General features: G+C 43.8%; 1 protein-coding gene across 1 annotated transcript in view; it reads right to left on the bottom strand.

The window, feature by feature from the left end:
- The window catches only part of CD38 (CD38 molecule), a 56143-nt gene extending 40519 nt beyond the window's left edge, over window positions 1-15624 (bottom strand). Inside the window, exon 1 of the mRNA XM_047090768.1 lies at window positions 15371-15624. Coding sequence (XP_046946724.1) covers window positions 15371-15624 — 254 coding nt within the window. The remainder of the gene's footprint in view (window positions 1-15370) is intronic.
- Between the last annotated feature and the right edge of the window lie 3806 nt (window positions 15625-19430).

The following is a 19430-nucleotide window of genomic DNA, read 5'->3' as shown; positions in this document are numbered from 1 at the left end:
ATTAAGGGCCTAAGAAATAGTCACGATGAATTAAGAAATGCTGTAAATGAGATGCAAAATAAACTAGATGCAGTGACAGCAAGGATGGAAGAAGCAGAGGGGAGAATAGGTGAAATAGAAGATAAAATTATGAAAAATTATGAAGCTGAAAAAAAAGATGGATTGGAAATTACTAGACCACAAGGGGAGAATTAGAAACCTAAGTGACTCAATGAAGTGAAACAATACCCATATCATAGGAGTTCCAGAAGAAGAAAAGGGAAAGAAAGGGGCAGAAGGCTTATTTGAACAAATTATAGCTGACAATTTCCCTAATCTGGGGAAGAAAGCAGACATCCAAGTCCAGGAGGCACAGAAAACACCCTACAAAATCAACAAAAACAGGTCAACACAAGGACATATTGTAGTGAAACTGTCAAAACATAAGATAAAGAAAGAATTCTGAAAGCAGCTAGGGACAAACGGGCTTTAACCTACAAGCATAGACACACAAGATTTACAGCAGACCTATCATCCACTGAAATTTGGTGGGCCAGAAGGGAGTGGCACGAAATATCCAATGTGCTTAATAGGAAAAATATGCAGCCAAGAATCCTTTATCCAGCAAGGCTGTCATTCAGAATAAAAGGAAAGATAAAGTCTTTCCCAGACAAACAAAAACTAAAGGAGGTTATGACCACTAAATCAGCCCCGTAGGAGATCCTAAGGGGAACTCTGTGACTGGGAAGCAGCAAAGACTACAAAGGACCAGAAGCATCACCACAAGCATGAAACCTACAGAGAACACAATGATACTAAATCCATATCCTTCAATAATCATTCTGAATGTAAATGGACTAAATGCTCCAATCAAAAGACTAGGGTATCAGAATGATAAAAAAAAAAAAAAGAAAGAAAAGAAAGGAAAAGAAAAGAAAAGAAAAGAAAAGAAAAGAAAAGAAAACAAGATCCATCTATATGCTGCCTACAAGAGACTCATTTTAGACATGAGGACACCTGCAGATTGAAAGTGAGGGGATGGAGACCATCTATCATGCTACTAGATGTCAAAAGAAGCTGGAGTAGCCATATTTATATCAGACAAACTAGATTTTAAACCAAAGACTGTAACAAGAGATGAAGAAGGGCATTATATGATAATTAAAGTGTCTATCCATCAAGAAGAGCTAACAATTGTAAATGTTTACACCCCCAACATGAAATCACCCAAATACATAAATCAATTAATCATAAACATAAACAATCTCACTGATAAAAATACGGTAATTGTAGGTGACTTTAATACTCCACTTATAGCAATGGACAGATCACGTAGGCAGAAAATCAATAAGGAAACGGTGGCCTTGAATGACATACTGGACCAGATAGACTTAACAGATATATTCAGAATTTTTCATCCAAAAGTAGCAGAATACACATTCTTCTCAAGTGCACATGGAACATTCTCCAAAAGAGACCACATACTTGGTCACAAAACAGCCCTCAACAAATACCATTAATATTTTCAGATCACAACGTTATGAAACTTGAAATCAACCACAAGAAAAAATTTACAAAGCCTCCATATACATGGAGGTTAAAGAACATCTTACTAAAGAATGAATGAGTCAACCAAGAAATTAAAGAAGAAATTCAATAATATGTGGAATCAAATGAAAATGAAAACACAACAGTCCAAACCTTTTGGGATGCATCAAAGGCAGTTCTAAGAGGAAAATACATTGCAATCCAGGCCTATCTCATGACACAAGAAAGATCCCAAATACAGAACCCTACCACATACCTAAAAGAACTAGAAACACAGCAGCAAAGAAAGCCCAAAGCCAGCAGAAGAAGAGAATAGTAAAGATTAGAACAGAAATAAACAATATAGAATACAAAAAAAAAAGAACAAATCAATGAATCTAAGAGCTGATTTTTTGAAAGAATAAACAAAATTGATAAACCCCTAGCCAGACTTCTCAAAAAGAAGAGAGGACCCAAATAGATAAAATCATGAATGAAAGAGGAGAGGTCAAAACCAGCACCACAGAAATATGAACAATTATTAAAGAATACTGTGAAAAATTATATGTCAACAAGCTGGACAATCTGGAAGAAATGGACAAATTCCTAGACACACACACACACTACCAAAACTCAAACAGGAAGAAATAGAAAATTTGAGCTGACCCATAACCAGCAAAGAAATTGAATACGTTATCATAAATCTCCCAACAAATAAGAGTCCTAAGCCAGACAGTTTCCCAGGGGAATTTTACCAGACATTTAAAGCACAGTTAATACCTATTCTTCTCAAGCTATTCCAAAAAATAGAAACTGAAGGAAGGCTTCCAGACTCATTTTATAAAGCCAGCATTACCTTCATTCCCAAACCAAAGACCTCACTAAAAAGGAGAATTACAGACCAATATCCCTAACGAATTCTCAACAAGATACTAGCAAATCGAGTTCAACAGTATATAAAAAAAATTATTCACCATGATCAAGTGGGATCCACTCCTGAGATGCAGGGCTGGTTCAATATTCACAAATCAATCAATGTGATACATCACATTAATAGAATAAAGAGTAAGAACCATATGATGCTATCAATAGACACAGAAAAATCACTTGACAAAGTACAGCATCCTTTCTTAATAAAAACCCTCAAGAAAGTCAGGAGAGAAGCACTATATCTTAACATCATAAAAGCCATATATGAACAGCCCACAGCTAATATTACCCTCAATGTGGAAAAACTGAGAGCTTTCCCCCTGAGATAAGGAACAAGACGGGGATGTCCACTCTCACCACTGTTGTTAACATAGTGTTGGAAGCTCTAGCCTCAGCAATCAGACAACAAAATGAAATAAAAGGCATTGAAATTGGCAAAGAAGTCAAACTTTCACTTTTCACAGATGACATGATACTCTACATGAAAAACCCAAAAGACTTCACCAAAACGCTGCTAGAATGATACATGAATTCAGCAAAGTCGCAGGATATAAAATCAATGTCCAGAAATCAGTTGCATTTCTATACACCAATAATGGAGTAACAGAAAGAGATATCAAGGAATTGATCCTATTTACAATTGTACCAAGAACCATAAAATACCTAGAAATAAACCTAACCAAAGAAGTAGAAGACCTGTATGCTGAAAACTATAGGAAGCTTATGAAAGAAATTGAAGAAGACACAAAAAAATGGAAAAACATTCCACACTCCTTGATAGGAAGAACAAATATTGTTAAAATGTCGATACTACTGAAAGCAATCTACACATTTAATGCAATCCCAATGAAAATAGCACCAGCATTCTTCACAGAGCTAGAACAAACAATCCTAAAATTTGTATGGAACCACAAAAAAAACCCCTGAATAGCCAAAGTAATGCTGAAAAGGAAAACCAAAGCTGGAGGCATCACAATCCCAGACTTCAAGCTGTATTACAAAGTTGTAATCATCAAGACAGTATGGTATTGGCACAAAAACAGATACATAGACCAACGGAATAGAATACAGAACCCAGAATTGGACACACAAATGTACAGTCAACTAATCTTCGACAAAGCAGGAAAGAGTAGCCAATGGAAAAAAGACAGTCTCTTTAGCAAATGGTGCTGGGAGAACTGGACAGCGACATGCAGAAGAATGAAACTGGACCACATTCTTACACCATACACAAAAACAAATTCAAAGTGGATGAAAAGACCTAAATGTGAGAGAGGAAACCATCAAAATCCTAGAGCAGAAAACAGGCAACAATTTCTTTGACCTTGGCCGAAGCAACTTCTCATTTAACATGTCTCTGAAGGCAAGGGAAACAAAAGCAAAAATGAACTACTGAGACCTCATCAAAATAAAAAGCTTCTGTACAGCAAAGGAAACAATGAACAAAACTAAAAGACAACCAACGGAATGGGAAAAGATATTTACAATGACATATCAGATAAAGGATCAGTATCCAAAATCTATAAGGAATTTACTAAACTCAACACCTGAAAAACAAACAAACCAGTGAAGAAATGGGCAGAAGACATGAGCAGACACTTTTCCAAAGAAGACATGCAGATAGTCAACAGGCACATGAAAAGATGCTCAACATCACTCAGCATCAGGGAAATACAAATCAAAACCACACTGAAATACCAACTCACACCTGTCAGAATGGCTAAAATTAACAATTCAGGAACCAACAGATGCTGGTGAGGATGTGGAGAAAGGGGAACCCTCTTGCACTGTTGGTGGGAATGCAAACTGGTGCAGCCACTCTGGAAAACAATGTGGAGGTTCCTCAAAAAATTAAAAATAGAATTACCCTACAAGCTAGCAATACCACTACTAGGAATTTATCCAAAGGATACAGGAGTGCTGTACCCCATTTGTACCCCAATGTTTATAACAGCACTATCAACAATAGCCAAATTATGGAAAGAGCCCAGATGTTCATCAACTGATGCACGGATGAAGAAGTGGTATATATATACAATGGAATACTACTCAGTGATGAAAAAGAATGAAATCTCGCCATTTGCAACAACGTGGATGAAACTGGAGGGTATTATGCTAAGTGAAATAAGCCAGTCAGAGAAAGACAGATATCATATGTTTTCACTCATATGTGAAATTTGAGAAACTTAACAGAAGACCATAGGGGAAGGGAAGGAAAAATAAGTTACAGAGAGGGAAGCAAACCAGAACTCTTAAATACAGAGAACAAACTAAGGGTTGATGGGGGTGGGGGGTTGGGAAGGCGGGGAAAATGGGTGATGGGCATTGAGGAGGGCACTTGTTTGGATGAGCACTAGGTGTTGTATGTAAGGGATGAATCATGGGAATCTACTCCTAATGCCAAGACTATACTGTATACACTGTAAGTTAGCTAACTTGACAATGAATTATTTTTTTAAAAAAGAATATGTTTTATACATATATATATATGAATATATACATAATGGAATATTACTCAGCCATCAAAAAGAATGAAATCTTGCCATTTGCAATGATGTGGAGGGAGCTAGAATGTATTATGCTAAGCACAATAGGTCAATTGGAGAAAGACAAGTACCATATGATTTCACTCATATTTGGAATTTAAGAAATAAAACAGAAAAATATATAAGAAGTGGGTGGAAGAGAAGAGAGGGAAACAAAGCACAAGAGATCCTTAATGGTAGAGAACAAACTATGGGTGACGGAGATGGGTGGGAGATGGGTTAGATGGGTGATAAGCACTAAGGAAGGCATTTGTTGTGATGAGCACTGGATGTTGTATGTAAGTGATTCATCACTGAAGTCTAGTCCTGAAACCAATATTGCACTGTATGTTAATTAACTAAAATTTAAATAGAGGCATGTGGGTGACTCAGTCAGTTAAGTGTCTAACTTCAACTCAAGTCATGATCTCACGGTTCGTGGGTTCAAGCCCCAAATTGGGCTCCATAATGATAGTGTGGAGCCTGCTTAGGATTCTCTCTCTCTCTCTCTCTCTCTCTCTCTCTCTCTGCTCCTCCCTCACTCATGCTTTCTCTCAAAAATAAATAAATAAATAAATAAATAAATAAATAAATAAATAACTTAAAAAATAATATTCTAGAGGCTCTCAGATGGTTCAGTTGGTTAAGCATACAACTTCGGCTCAGGTCATGATCTCACAGTTCATGAGTTCGAGCCCTGCATCAGGCTCTGTGCTGACAGCTCAGAGCCTGGAGCCTGCTTCAGATTCTGTGTCTTCCTCTCCCTGTTTCTGGCCCCTCTCCCACGCTTGCTCTCTCCCTCTCAAAAATAAATTAAAAAATTTTTAATTTAAATTTCAAGAAAATTTAAATTAAAAAATAGAAGCAAAAAATAATAAAATAAATACATAAAAATAAAAAAGTAAGACAAATTAAAATATATATATAAATTTCTGAGTCATTGTAGACAGCCCATAAACATCGACTCCTAATCTTTCTCTGTTCAAAATTTCTAAATGGACTTCTGGCAACTGTTTTTCAAGGGCTTTCTTTCCAAAGACAAAAGGAGGAAGCAGACAAGTCATGAGTGTCCACTGTGATACAGAACAAGTTTTCTCCAGGAGGAATACTGCCCCTTCCCTCAGCTGTTAATAATAACACCAGAACAAGAAGCACGGACTGGATGTCAGCAGTGAGCACTCGTGACCTTTCTAGGAACTTCTGAAGCAAATCACAGAAGTAATGTCTCTCCTTTTCCCTCTTCCCTTACCTCTATCCTTCCTTACTCAGCCATCTGATGTGTTCCCAAGACTTTCAAGCAGGCTCCCCTTCTGGAAGATTCTACCCCAGAGCTACATTTTCTCAGGTGTCCTGGTAGCAGCTCAAGTCTGGAAGTTCTAAACACACTTTGTTTGCATGTGTACTCCACCCTTCCTTCCAGAGATAACTCAGCTCTGTGGCCCAACTTCCACATTTGTAATCACAGCAGCACCCAGGCCTCCACTTTGGAAACCAATTTCACTTTCCCTATTTTGCCCTCCATGTTCAGTCAGGTGCATCTAAGACTCTGGCTACTGGTCTCTGTTTCAGAGCCCCAGAACGAAAAATGGGGTTAAAGGAAGCCTGATAATCATGATAGAACTAAGCATTGAGGACACACAGGTGAATGTGAGGCTATGAACTTCATTCTGCTCTAATGATGTTCAGGGTCTAGCTGGGAATACAGACACTGAGCTGGTGGTCATCCCATCACCCACAGGGAAAACATGCTAGAATTCTGTCCTGTGCAAATACACTCACGCTCATTCTCTCACACACTGAGAGGGTCCAGGTTGTGGGTGGGCCAACATGAGGTTCACACCCTCTCACCAGTGGGGTCCTGCCAAGGTCCTATAGCCTTTAAAGAGTTTTGGTCCATCCATTGGCCAGTCTTCCTCCAAGAGTACCATCTTATCTGTCTCCCAGGTTCAGTCAACAGGTTAACACACACTCTTCAGAACACCCTTTGCTGAAATTCTATGGTAAAAGTAAGACCTCATACGTGACTTTTTTCATGAAGTCTTTCCCAGCTCTGGTCCACCAGGTGGATGGTGCTCATTTCTGAAACTCTGTGGCATGGTGCAGGCACTTGGCTCAGAGCAATTCACATATTTTCTTGTTTGACAGGTACTTGAGTACCTCTTACCTCTACAGAATCTAGCAAAGGGCTTAGAGCACAGAAACCACCCCTCCCTCCAAGGAGCCGCTCTCATCCACGTACACACCCATGTGCCATTACAGATCACACTGCCCTGCAGCACTGTCTCCAGGCCAGTCCTCCCAGACCTCCCCTCAGTCCTCCCAGACCTCCCCTCAGTCCTCCCAGACCTCCCCTCAGGACTCTGGACAGCAGGACTGGTGTTTTCTTCCTCTCTGAACCCCACTTCCCCCCGCAGGAGCCCCAGCATCAGGCGCACCGTGCGTCTTTATTATGTGTTTGTAGGAATTTGTATTTTGTACATTGTGGACTCATAAATTTCACTGAGTAGAAGTTAATAAAATGCTGTAGTCATTCAAATGGGAGTCATGGGGAAGTGAAAATGAAGAATTGGTCCCTGAGAAATCTTGCTAGAAATTTTGAAGAGGAAGGAGAAACAAAAAGAAATTGTGAAATGAAGAAAAAGGAATCCGAAATAATAGTCAATGCAGGCACAGGGCAGATGATCTTTCTGTGATCATCAGAAAGCAAGTTAAGATGGATGAAGAATGTTCTCTGATTAAGTCTCTAAATACTGTGTATGTCTATGTTTCAACAAGCATGATGAGGACTTCACTGAGTTCACCTTAGCAGGCATCTACCAAGGGACTATAATGTGACAAGCAATGTGCTGGACAAAAGAGGATGCAGGGGTGAGTAAAACAGTATCTTCCCTCAGGAACCCCAGCTTATATGGGGCAGGGAAGAAGGGAACTATCAGAAGAAGGCCCTCTCCTGTTCCTGAACAGCCAGCAGCTATCATCAATGCCTGAAATTCATGGGGAGGGCTGGTTTTCTCCAAGGCAGTAAGATTCCTGGAACTGAACTACACCTCTGGCTACCTCCCTGGAGGCCCATCTCTCCCTGGGTGCTGGCTATCCATTTCCACCTGCAGACTCTGCTCCACCCTCCACCCACATTCCCTGGCTCCTGACTATTGCCCGGACAGGTGACAGTCTCCCACAGTACCAATATTTCCAAATTGTCAGCACTAAGCACCTGATAACACTCTGGTGAGTCTTGGCCACACGTCTCTTAGGTCTCATGCCCAGGGCCATCTTAGGTCATAATGCAGCTCCTGGGTGTGACCTTGAGACAGCAGAACCAGGTGTCACCTGTTCAGGAATGTTCTGCCCCTGGTTTAACTTAAGGAAGTTCCATCTTGATAAGCAGGGACAAGTTTCAATACTTGCCTACCCACACTAAAAGACTGACAGAAAGTGACTTGTATGGGGGTAAGAGATTTTGGAAAAGGAAAATGAAGGAAAAGGAAGATATAAAGAAGATAAAGTCCAAAGACCTACAAAGAAATACTGAGAAGCTATTATGTAAAAGAAACGTCAATGCTCTATTAGCCCAAAATAGAGATTGATGGGGATTTGGGAGCAATGGTATGGAAGTTTGTTGGGGAGGTATATTTATTATAGCTCTGTTTCTTTTTATTATTCATAATATACTGGCTTGTATACCGTTCATTTAATTCAACTATTTTTGCTTACTGTATTGCAGGCACTATTTTAGGTCATAAATATACACCACTCGACAAAAAGCCCCTAGATTCAATGAGCTTATATTCCAGGAGGCATGTATCATTTTTTATCATTGTTAAATCTAGTTAATAAAAGGTAATAATGTATAAAGAGCAATCGATGTCACAGAAGAACAAAAGAGACAAGAAAGAAATAAAAATTTTAAAACTAACATAAAGGGATCCCTGGGTAGCTCCATTGGTTAAGCATCTGACTCTTGATTTCTGCTCAGGTCATGATCTCATGGTCCTGGGATCAGGCCCCACGTTGGGCTCCATGCTTGGGATTCTGTCCCTCCCTCTCCCTTTGCCCCTCCTGCACTTGAGGTCTTTCTCTCTCTCTCCCTCTTGCTCTCTCTCAAAAATAAATAAATGAATAAATAAATACATAAATAAATACATACATACATAAATAAATAAATAAATAAATTTTTAAAGTGTTTTAAAAAGTTTAAAAGCTAACATAAAGATACAGGAAGGACTAAAGCTGTCCACAAAATTTTTGTTACTCTTCTCATCACAGAGTAGAGCTTGTTTTCTCTCCTCTTGAACCTGGACAGGCCTGGTGACCATTTTATTTTTTTATTTTTTTTTTTAATATATGAAATTTATTGTCAAATCGGTTTCCATACAACACCCAGTGCTCATCCCAAAAGATGCCCTCTTTAATACCTATCACCCACCCTCCCCTCCCTCCCACCCCCCATCAACCCTCAGTTTGTACTCAGTTTTCAGGAGTCTCATGCTTTGGCTCTCTCCCACTCTAACCTCTTTTTTTTTTCCCTTCCCCTCCCCCATGGGTTTCTGCCAAGTTTCTCAGGATCCACATAAGAGTGAAACCATATGGTATCTGTCTTTCTCTGTATGGCTTATTTCACTTAGCATCACACTCTCCAGTTCCATCCACGTTGCTGCAAAGGGCCATATTTCATTCTTTCTCATCGCCCTGGTGACCGTTTTAACCCGAAGAATGTAGTGGAAGAGACGCTGTGCTAGTTAGGGGTCTAGACCCAGGCTCCCCTGGAAAGAGTTGAGGAACTCTGAAGACACGTAGCTGCACCATGGTGAGGTCATGTGGGGGGGGCTGTGAGGAGGAGACGCCCTGAAATGACACAGAGAAAAAGAGCCCTGGCCATCCCCGCTCTGCCCACGCACCACAGCACCACCACACAAGTACAACGTCTGGGGCATTCCAGTCGACTCAACCCCCCAGATGACTTCATTGAAGCAGATCATCCAACTGATGCTAGCCAACACGCAGCATCATGAAAGATAGTAAGTGATTGTCATTTTATGTCATTACAGTTTAGGGTAGTTTATCGGCAATAGGTAACCAAAACAGAAAGTGGAACCCGGAAGTGAGGTGCTTTGTAACAGAACCCTGACACATGAGCATGATGGCTCATTCTCTGTGTACACTTGACCGAGATATTTGGTCACACACATGTGGATGTCACACTTAAATGGATGGACTCTAAGTAAAGCTGATTGCCCTCCATAATGTGGATGGGCCCCATTCAATTAGCTGAAGCCTTAAGAAAAAGACTGACCTCCCCCAAGAAAAAGAGAATTCTGCCAGCAAATAAACCTTCAGACCCAAGCTGCAACATCAACTCTTCCCTAGGTCTCTAGCCTGTCTGCACCCCCTTCAGATTTTGGACTTGTCAGTTGCCACAATCGTGGGAGCTAATGCCTTAAAATAAACATCTCCTCTCCCCCCATCCCTGCCCCTCCTCACCTCTCTCTCACTCTCTCCCTCTCCCTGGAGAACCCCGACTACCACAGGGTGGCACCAGCATTGGGAGTGAGTGGCAGGCTGGGGTAAGACAGACCTCAGGGAGGGGCACCCGGCTGGCTCAGAGGAGGGTAGGGCTGTTGATCTCAGGGTTCTGAGTTTAAGCCCCACCTTGGGTGTGGACATTGCTTAAGTAAATAAAATTTTAAAAAGAAAAAAGAAAGACAGAAAGACCTTAAGGGGACTGTTCCTAAAGGCTGGACACACAGGAAGGAAACTGTCACTGGAGCCTAAGAAAAAGTTGACCCATGTTAGATGGTTGTGGTAACACTGTCCTCCGCAGTAATAGAAATACTTGAGGAACTTAGGAATTTGCCTAAGGAGATTTCCAGGCAGAATGTCAGAGGCGCACCTCATTTCTTTTCACCGCACACGATAAGGTACAGATTCGTTTTTAGACAGAATCAAGAGCAAACATTTCCAAGTCAGGATTTGCCGGGTTGCAAAATAAAGCTGCTTTTCATTCCTAGTCTTTCCCGGTAAGAGAATATCAAACCAAGAAATGGGGACGAGGCAGTAATCACATCCAGGGGCTTCCAGTAAAACATCAAGGCTGGGACCCCCAGACTCTGAGACAGCAGAGAGACATTGTGATGGTCCACCTTTCCAGCATCCCCGGTAATGCCAGCCTTTCAGCAGACCCCTCCATGGTGTCCCTCATGTGAGTGACGTCCCCTGTATCTTGGATATGTCAACTTAGTTGAGCCCCCAAATAACTCCAGTCCCAGCCAACATCACAAGGAGCAGAAGAAACACGTAGTTAAGCCCAGTTGATCCAAGAGTCATGTAAAACAATGAAATGCTTTATGCTTTAGATCACTAAGTTTTGGAGTCGTTTATTATGTAGTCACAGATAAGCAAGATGCCAATTGTAGACCATTTGAAACTGAAGAATAATAAGGAAAGAAATCTACAAGAAACTTACTAAAGGCCTAAAATCAGTGGCGGAATAATAAGAATCAGCCGTTAACAATTCCCTTAACCCAGCAGTACCGTATTTCACTGCCTTTCTTCCATTTACATTCAGTTTTATATAGTTACGATTGTCATATACATTGTTTTTGATACTGGTTTTGTTTTGCCTGGGATCACGTAACATGTCAAATTTGTGTATATTAACACGTAGTTATAATAAAGACCTACAGAGGTAAGAAGAACTAGAAATATCAGGTCAAAATGGAATTACAAGGTTGAATAATTGACATAAAGTGAAGTTCTGGCCCAGTATAAAAGACCAAAGCAGGAAACAGTGACCCAGCAAGGAGTGGATGGGAAAAGAGGATCGCAGGAATGATCTCAGAATTCATCAGGGTAAAGATTTCTGATGCTGAGAAGTATGACTACACGGGAAATAGCATGCCAGACTTTCAACAACATAGAAAGAAGATTAGTGACCAGAGTCATAACCTTGAAGTTAAAGTCTCAAGAGTCAGGGGAGCAACAGAAGTTTTAAGTGTTCCAAGGACAACAAGCAGAGAGAAAGAAAATACTACAGACATGATCTACAATATATAAAGAATGCCCGTAAGAAGAAATAAATAGGGGCAACTGGTTAAGCATCAGACTTCAGCTCAGGTCATGATCTCACAGTTTGTGAGTTCAAGCCCTGCATCGGGCTCTGTGCTGACAGCTCAGAGCCTAGAACCTGCTTTGGATTCTGTGTCTCCCTCCCTGTCTGCCCCTCCCCTGCTTGCACTCTGACTCTCTCTGTCTCTCAAAAATAAATAAATGTCAAAAAATTTTTTTAAAAAACAGAATTTTTGTGTCTGTATTTATGAAGAATATTGATCTGAGGTTTTCTTTTCTTTCTTTTCTCATTTTTTATTTTTATGTTTTTGTCTGGTTTGGGGCAATACTAGCTTTATAAAAAAATTGGGAATTATTTCTTCCTCTTCTATGTCTGAAAGAAATTGTGTAGGATAGGTTTTCATTATTCTTTAAATATCTGGAAGAATTCTACACTAAAACCACTTGGGCTTGGAGATTTCTTTCTTGGTAGTTTTTAAATTAAAAATTCAATTTCTTTGGGGTGCCTGGAAGGCTCAGTTGGTTAAGTGTCTGACTTTGGCTTAGATCATGATCTCACGGTTCTTGGGGTCGAGCCCTGCATCGGGCTCTGTGCTGACAGCTCAGAGCCCGGAGCCTGCTTCAGATTCTGTGTCTCCCTCTCTCACTGCCCCTCCCCCGCTCGTTCTCGTTCTCTCTCTGTCTCTCTCTCTCTCAAAAATAAAGAAAAATATTTTTAAAATTAAAAAAAAGAAAATTGGAAACGAATTTTTGTGGACCGAAATAGTTACCTCTACCCTATAGAATGAGATAAATCAGGGGCACCTGGGTGGCTCAGTGGGTTAAGTGTCCTACTTCATCTTAGGTAATGATCTCTGTGCTGATGGCTCAGAGCCTACTTCAGATTCTGTGTCTCCCTCTCTCTCTCCTCCCTTCCCCTATGCATGCTTTCTCTCTCTCTCAAAAACAAAATAAACACTAAAAAAAATTTTGTTTTTTTTAATAATGAGGTAAATCTACCTGTGCTAACACGGAAAGATCTCCAGGGCCATGTGTTTAATTTGTTTAAAAATAACAGTAAAACAAAAAATTAGAAACAACATAAATTTGGGGCACCTGGTGGTTCAGTGGGTTAAGCTTCCAACTCTTGATCTCATCCCAGCTCATGATCTCAGGGTTTGGGAGTTCAAGCCTGCCACCCGGCTCTGTGCTGACAGTGTGAAGTCTGCTTGGGATTCTGTCTCTCCTTCTCTCTCTGCCCCTTCCCTGCTTGTACTCTCTTTCTGTCAAAATAAATGAACTTAAAAAAAAAAAAGGAAACAACAAATTCCATCACTGGAGGACGGATACACTGAATTGTAATTTAAATAGCTTTAATACTAGGTATCCATTTTCATGTTGTCCTTGATCTCTATTTATTATTGTTAAAAGGTGACTGTGATACTGCCTTTCCAAAAACAATAGCATTAAGAACACTTGGTATATATCGGGATTATTCCTCCTAATCCTCAGAATTTCCACATGTGGAAGGTACCATCATTCCATTCTCCATTCTGAGATCATTGCAGCCCAGAGAAAGTATCTTGCCCAAAACTACACTGTGACTGACAGAGCCGAGATTTAAACCCCAGCCAGTGTCATTCCCGAAGTTGTGTCCTTAAACTCTCCGAGGATAAAGTGACCATACGTTCTGGTATAAGTCTATGGACTCAGCATAATTAGTAACAGCATCCCCTTTGTCTTCAAAATGTCCCATAGTAAATTCTGTGGTCACTCTACGTACAGGACATACATAGGCAACACAGCACAGGGGGTGAGCTCAGTTTCTGGATCCAAATTTTGGGCAATTGACTCAAACTCTCTATTTCAATTTCTTCGTTTCTAAAATGGGGGCGGCAGTTAAGTGCCTCACACATAAGTTAGTTGTTACGGGACTCGGTCTCGGTGATTTCATATTTCTTAAGTGACAAGCACGTGGTACCGTATGAATTATTAACCCATTTACATAGTGTCTGCGTGTGTGAGTGTGTTTAATATTGACCCGGCGCCCTGACAAACATTTAAAAAGTCACGTGGTCCCTACGGAGCCTCGGGCTTGCTACCCGGTGGTGATAATCTAACCAATAGCGTGAATTTACATTGAACAACAACAGAAATCTTAAAACTGTTACATGAACATGAAACTTAAACGTCCGCGTCGATCATTACCAAGTCAGAATAGATAGCCTTGATTTTATCAACACTTTAAGTGTAGCCTAAGGGAAACGCTTCAACTTCTGATATCTCAATTAACTATTTAATTACTGGGAAGCAAAACACTTACGGGACCGACCCCGGCAATCGTTGGCCTGGAAAAAATGTGCAAGAATCGAGGGGCGGAAAGCGCGCGGGGAGGCTGGCGGGGTGGGGGGTTGGGGTGCGGATTGTACCGCTCGGCTCCCGGGGCTGCCGGTGGTTCGCAGGCGGAATTCATTGCGCGATCCCACACTCCCAACAGAAATTGTGGCTCCCGGTGCCCGCCTTCGGCAGCCTGAGAAGTAGCTTTTTACTTCCGGCTGGTTCTACTTCATGCACAACTTCAAAAATCAGTTCTGTGGGTGAAACCAAACCCTGGGAATGAAAGTCAAGAAAGCGGTTCTCTCTGGGGGTGATTAGGTGGGAGGAGGAAAGAGGAACCCTCTGGAAAGGTTCCGCAGACTGATGTGGGTGGTGTTTTCAGGGTGGGTACCGATGCGTCGAACCGATGCACCTGACAGTGTAAATTTTATCTCACGTTCCAAAGTTAATGTTTTGATTTAATTTTGTCACTGAGCTCTCTGTCCCATTTATCCCTGGGGGCGCAAGAAGTGCTGTTTTATATTCGTGAATAAAACTCACTGTAGTGGTCTGGCCCCTCTGATGCCATCCTTCCCCCTCCCCTCCCGCTCCCCCCGCCACACACACACACCCCTGCAGGCTCCAGAAGCCTCCCAACCAGGCAGGTGTCACCGGTAACTGTCCGAGCCAGAGCCCGCGCACAGAAGTCCCCTGCAAAGCAGAGAGCGCCCGCGATCCTCCGCGCCCACCAGTTGCGCGCCTGCAGCGCGGCGGCGAGCGCGGAGCGGGGCCCAGCCGGCGCCGCGCATGTTGCCCAGAAGGCGGGCGTCTGCGCCCAGGGATCGGCCGCCGAACCGCGAGCTCCCCGCCCGCCGGCGCGCGCAGGTGCCAACGCCAGGCGCTCCCGCGAGCGGCGCGGAACGTCAAGGCCAGCGCTCCCCAGCCGGCACTGGCCGGCGGGCTCTCCGCTGACCCGGAATAGAAGATGCTTTGTTTTCGCGCGCGGTGCCCCGCTGCGCCCCGCCGCGCGCCACCGGACACCGACTCACCCCAACTCGGGTCGCACGATTTGGGTGTAGGTGTAGCACCGTCCGAGGATTATCTCGTAAAAATGGGCGGTGGTGCCCGCCCCCTTCCACTCCTGGTGCTGGGGCGGCTGGCGCCACATCACGATCCCCACCACCACCGCGATGATCACCACGACCAGGAGACCGAAAACCACGCAGAGACAGATCTGGGCTTTCTTGGAAATGTCGCAGCAGGGTTTCTCCCCGGACACGGGCCTGAACCTGTGGTCGGCCATGGGGTTCGCCGTGGGGTCCGCTCGCGAAGTTGCAGGAGAGACCACCCGCGGCCGGTCCGAAAGCGAGGACGGAGCTAGCCCGGTTCTGAAAATGCACCTCCCCTTTATCTCGCACGGCTTCCTTTCCCACCCCCACCCCCCTCCTCCAAAGTCCCTTGGCCGGCAGGACCAATAAGGATTTCAAGGACTTGAAAGGCCTCTACGACTACCGCCGCCGCTCACTTCCAGACTCATGAGCAGACAAGGACCACGCTTTGCAGTTGCAGGAAGAAGCCGCCTCCTTAAGCTTTCTCTGCAGGCCCCGGAAAAACACAATATATCCTTATGCTTCTCCACCAGCTCCCTTGTTCAACCTTGCACTTTACAATTTAGCCACACCCTCTCCTGGAAAGTGTGAAGGCCGGCTGCCTACCTCTGCACCTGCCCATAAGCAATGCTCTCTGCAGGGTAGGGGGAGAAGGAGAGGGAGGGTGTCCTACCTCTACTTGACGAGTTTGACAAATGCCTGCTCAGCCCTCTTCAAAAGCTCCACTCAAGCCTCGTCCCTTAACTCAAGTGGCATCAGTAATGAAACCTGGGTTGAAACTCAGCACCTCTACCCACTACTGGAGTGATACTGGGCACGTTATTTGATCTCTCTGTGCTTCAGATTTAAGACTGGGATAATGGCAGCGTCTACTTCATGGAGTATGGTGAGGGTTAAGAGAGTTCACATTTACAATGTGCTTAGCACCATGCCTGGCACAGGCTGAGTGTTCAATAAGTGTTAACTATTACAACCTGCTTCTATAACCCATGGGATGTGCTTGGAAAAGTATCTGGCATGCCGTAAGCACTCCAAGTGGTGGTTCAATAAATAATCGAGTGACTAGTCTTGGATATGCCCTGCCTGTCCTCTCTCAAGGTTCCTTAGCAGTAGCACCATCTGTGACATTCAGCAGAGACCTAAGGAAAGTGAAAAATCAAGCCACAGGACTTCCTGGGGCAAAAGTTCTCCAGAGGGTGAGGTGAAAAACTCTGAGGAAAAAAAAAAAAAAAAAAAAAAAGCCCTTGACCTGTTGCAGCAGCAGCAAGGAGGCCATTGGAGCTGGAATACAGGGTTAAGGGAGACAGAGCAGGAGAGTTCAGAGGGTAGCAGGGGACCAGATCACTAATAGCCCTGTGGGACAGGATAAGGAATTTTATTTTGAACACATTCAAGGTCATTGGATGACTTGATCAGGCATGACATTTAAAATTTTGTTTTAATGTTCATTTATTTCTGAGAGAGAGACAGAGCACAAGCAGGGAAGGGCAGAGAGAGAGAGAGGGAGACACAGAATCCGAAGCAGGCTCCAGGCTCTGAGCTGTCAGCACAGAGCCTGATGTAGGGCTTGAACTCACAAACCATGAGATAGTGACCTGAGTCAAAGTCTGAAGCTTAACCGACTGAGCCCCCCAGGCGCCCCTGGCTTGACGTTTTAAATGCTCAATCTGGCTTCTGCGCTGAGAATAAATTGTAGGAAAGTAAGGAAGGATGGAAAGGTGGAGACCGGTTATGATGACTTTGACCAGGAGAGTAGTAACAAAAGAGTCAAGAAAATAATCAGTTGGATCCTGGATACGTTTTGAAAGTAGCAGCAACAAAGGATTTGCTGTGGAGTCAGATGGCGGAGGGGGGTTGCAAGAAAAAGGAGTCAAAGAGCACTCCAGGAATTTGGGTCTGAATAACTCACCAAAGGAAGGACAGCACTGCCATTTATAGTGATGGCAAAACTGGGGGTGAGATAGATTTGGTTTGGGGAAAAAAGGTTCCAACCAAAAATTTGGTTTGGGAGGTAAGTTTGAGATGTTCAGTAGACCCCGAGTAGGGGACATCAGGTAGCTATTTGGGTAAAAATATCTGGGATTCAAGGGGTCAGTACTGGAAACATAAATATGGGAGGCTTTACCATACAGATAGTTTTTATTTATTTTTATTTTTTAAAGTTTATTTATTTATTTTGAGAGAGAGAGAGAGAGAGCACGAGCAGGGGAGGGGTATAGAGAGGGGAAGAGAGAGAATCCGAAGCAGGCTCCACGTTGTCAGCACAGAGCCCCCACGCGGGGCTGGATCTCACAAAGCTGTGAGATCATGACTGGCCGGAAATCAAGAGTCGGACGCTCAACCGACTGAGCCACCCAGGAAGCGCCCCCTTCAGGCAGTTTATTTATTTATTTATTTATTTATTTATTTATTTATTTATTTAAATTTGCTTAACGTTTATTTATTTTTGAGGCAGAGAGAGACAGAGCATGAACGGGGAAGGTTCAGAGAGAGAGGGAGACGCAGAATTCAAAGCAGGCTCCAGGCTCTGAGCTGTCAGCACAGAGCCCGACGCGGGGCTCGAACTCATGGACCTCGAGATTATGACCGGGGCTCCAACTCATGGACCGCGAGATCATGACCTGAGCCGAAGTCGGACACTCAACCGACTGAGCCACCCAGGCACCCCCCTACAGACAGTTTTTAAAGCCAAGGGGATAAACAGAAGTTTCAGAGACTCAATGAGTACTGAAGGTCAGGAAGATGAGGAGGGCTCGGGCAAAGGATGCTGGCGAGGGCGACCCCTGAGACAACAGCCTGAGACCAGACGGAGAGCTACTGGTGCGCTCGACAAGAGCCGTTGCAGAGGAAGGTGGAGGGACAGAGCCCGATGAGAGTAGGTTCATGGGAGTGTGTGAGAGGAAGACGTGTCAGTGAGCTCGATGGCTCGTCCTGAAGACTTTCTGTCAAACGGGTAGAGAAATGAGGCCGTAGCAGGAGGACAAAATGTCTCTGAGGAGAGACCTACAAGCTTATGTCTGTGGGATGACTGGGTGACCCAAGAGACAGGCAACAGCTGATAATGCGGAAGAGGGGAGAATTGCTGGAAAAAGCTTAAAATTTGCAAAGCTCATGCGGAGGTGGTAGGAAACTGAGGCACGGGGGGGGGAGGGTTGGTGTGGGTGGGAGTCCAGCTGCCTCACAGAAGGAAGGTAGAGAACACGGCTTAGTGGACTGGCCGGCAGGGACACGTGGACACCCTCGTGGGCGCTTCTCAGTGAAATGAGTGGGTGAGAGCTGGTAGAACGCAGGAGACGAGCAGAGTGGGTGGATGGAGTAGGGAAATGAGAGACGGTCTCGGGGTGTGGTTAGGCGGTCAGGAATTTAAAGAAAGGCCAGTCAGTGAGGGGGTGTTCTTTTTGTCTAGCTGCTCCGTGCTGCCTAGTAGAAAGGGCAGAAAGTAGGCAGAGAGGGAGGTGGGATGAGGCTGGGGTTTGTGGGTTTGCCGGCACAAACACACAAACCCACAAAGCCTGTTGCGGCTTAAACAGCAGAAACTTACCGTCTCACGGTTGTGGAGCCTCACATCAAGGTATCCATGGGGCTGATTTCCTCGGAGTCCTCTCTCCCTGGCTTGTACACGGCTGCGCTCTTGCTGTGTCCTCGCATGGTCTTCCCTCTGTGTGTCCCCGTATCTCCATTCCAATTTCTTCTTCTTCTTAGGGCACCGGTTTTATCAGATTAGGGCCACCTTAATGACCTCATTTGGACCGAAATTACCTCTTTCAAGGCCCCGTCTCCAAATCCAGTCACCTTCAGCGTTGAAATGTGGGGCAAGGGGGACACCGATCAGCTGATCACCCCAGGTAAGTACAACGGAGTAAGAGAAAAGCAAGGAGGGAAGCAAAGATGGGATTTTAATAATGGGCCATCTCTCCAAAGGCCCGCAGAAACTGAAGTCAGGGCAGAAGGAGGGTTTGAGACACTGAAGAGGAGAGCCCAGGTCTGGGGAGGTCCTTAG

The sequence above is a fragment of the Lynx rufus genome, unplaced genomic scaffold, assembly GCF_022079265.1.
Source record: "Lynx rufus isolate CCGP_SWC_20201006 ecotype Redwood Valley unplaced genomic scaffold, mLynRuf1.p SCAF_3, whole genome shotgun sequence".
Classification (NCBI taxonomy): Eukaryota; Metazoa; Chordata; class Mammalia; order Carnivora; family Felidae; genus Lynx; species Lynx rufus.
This window is presented reverse-complemented; position numbering and strand designations above follow the sequence as displayed.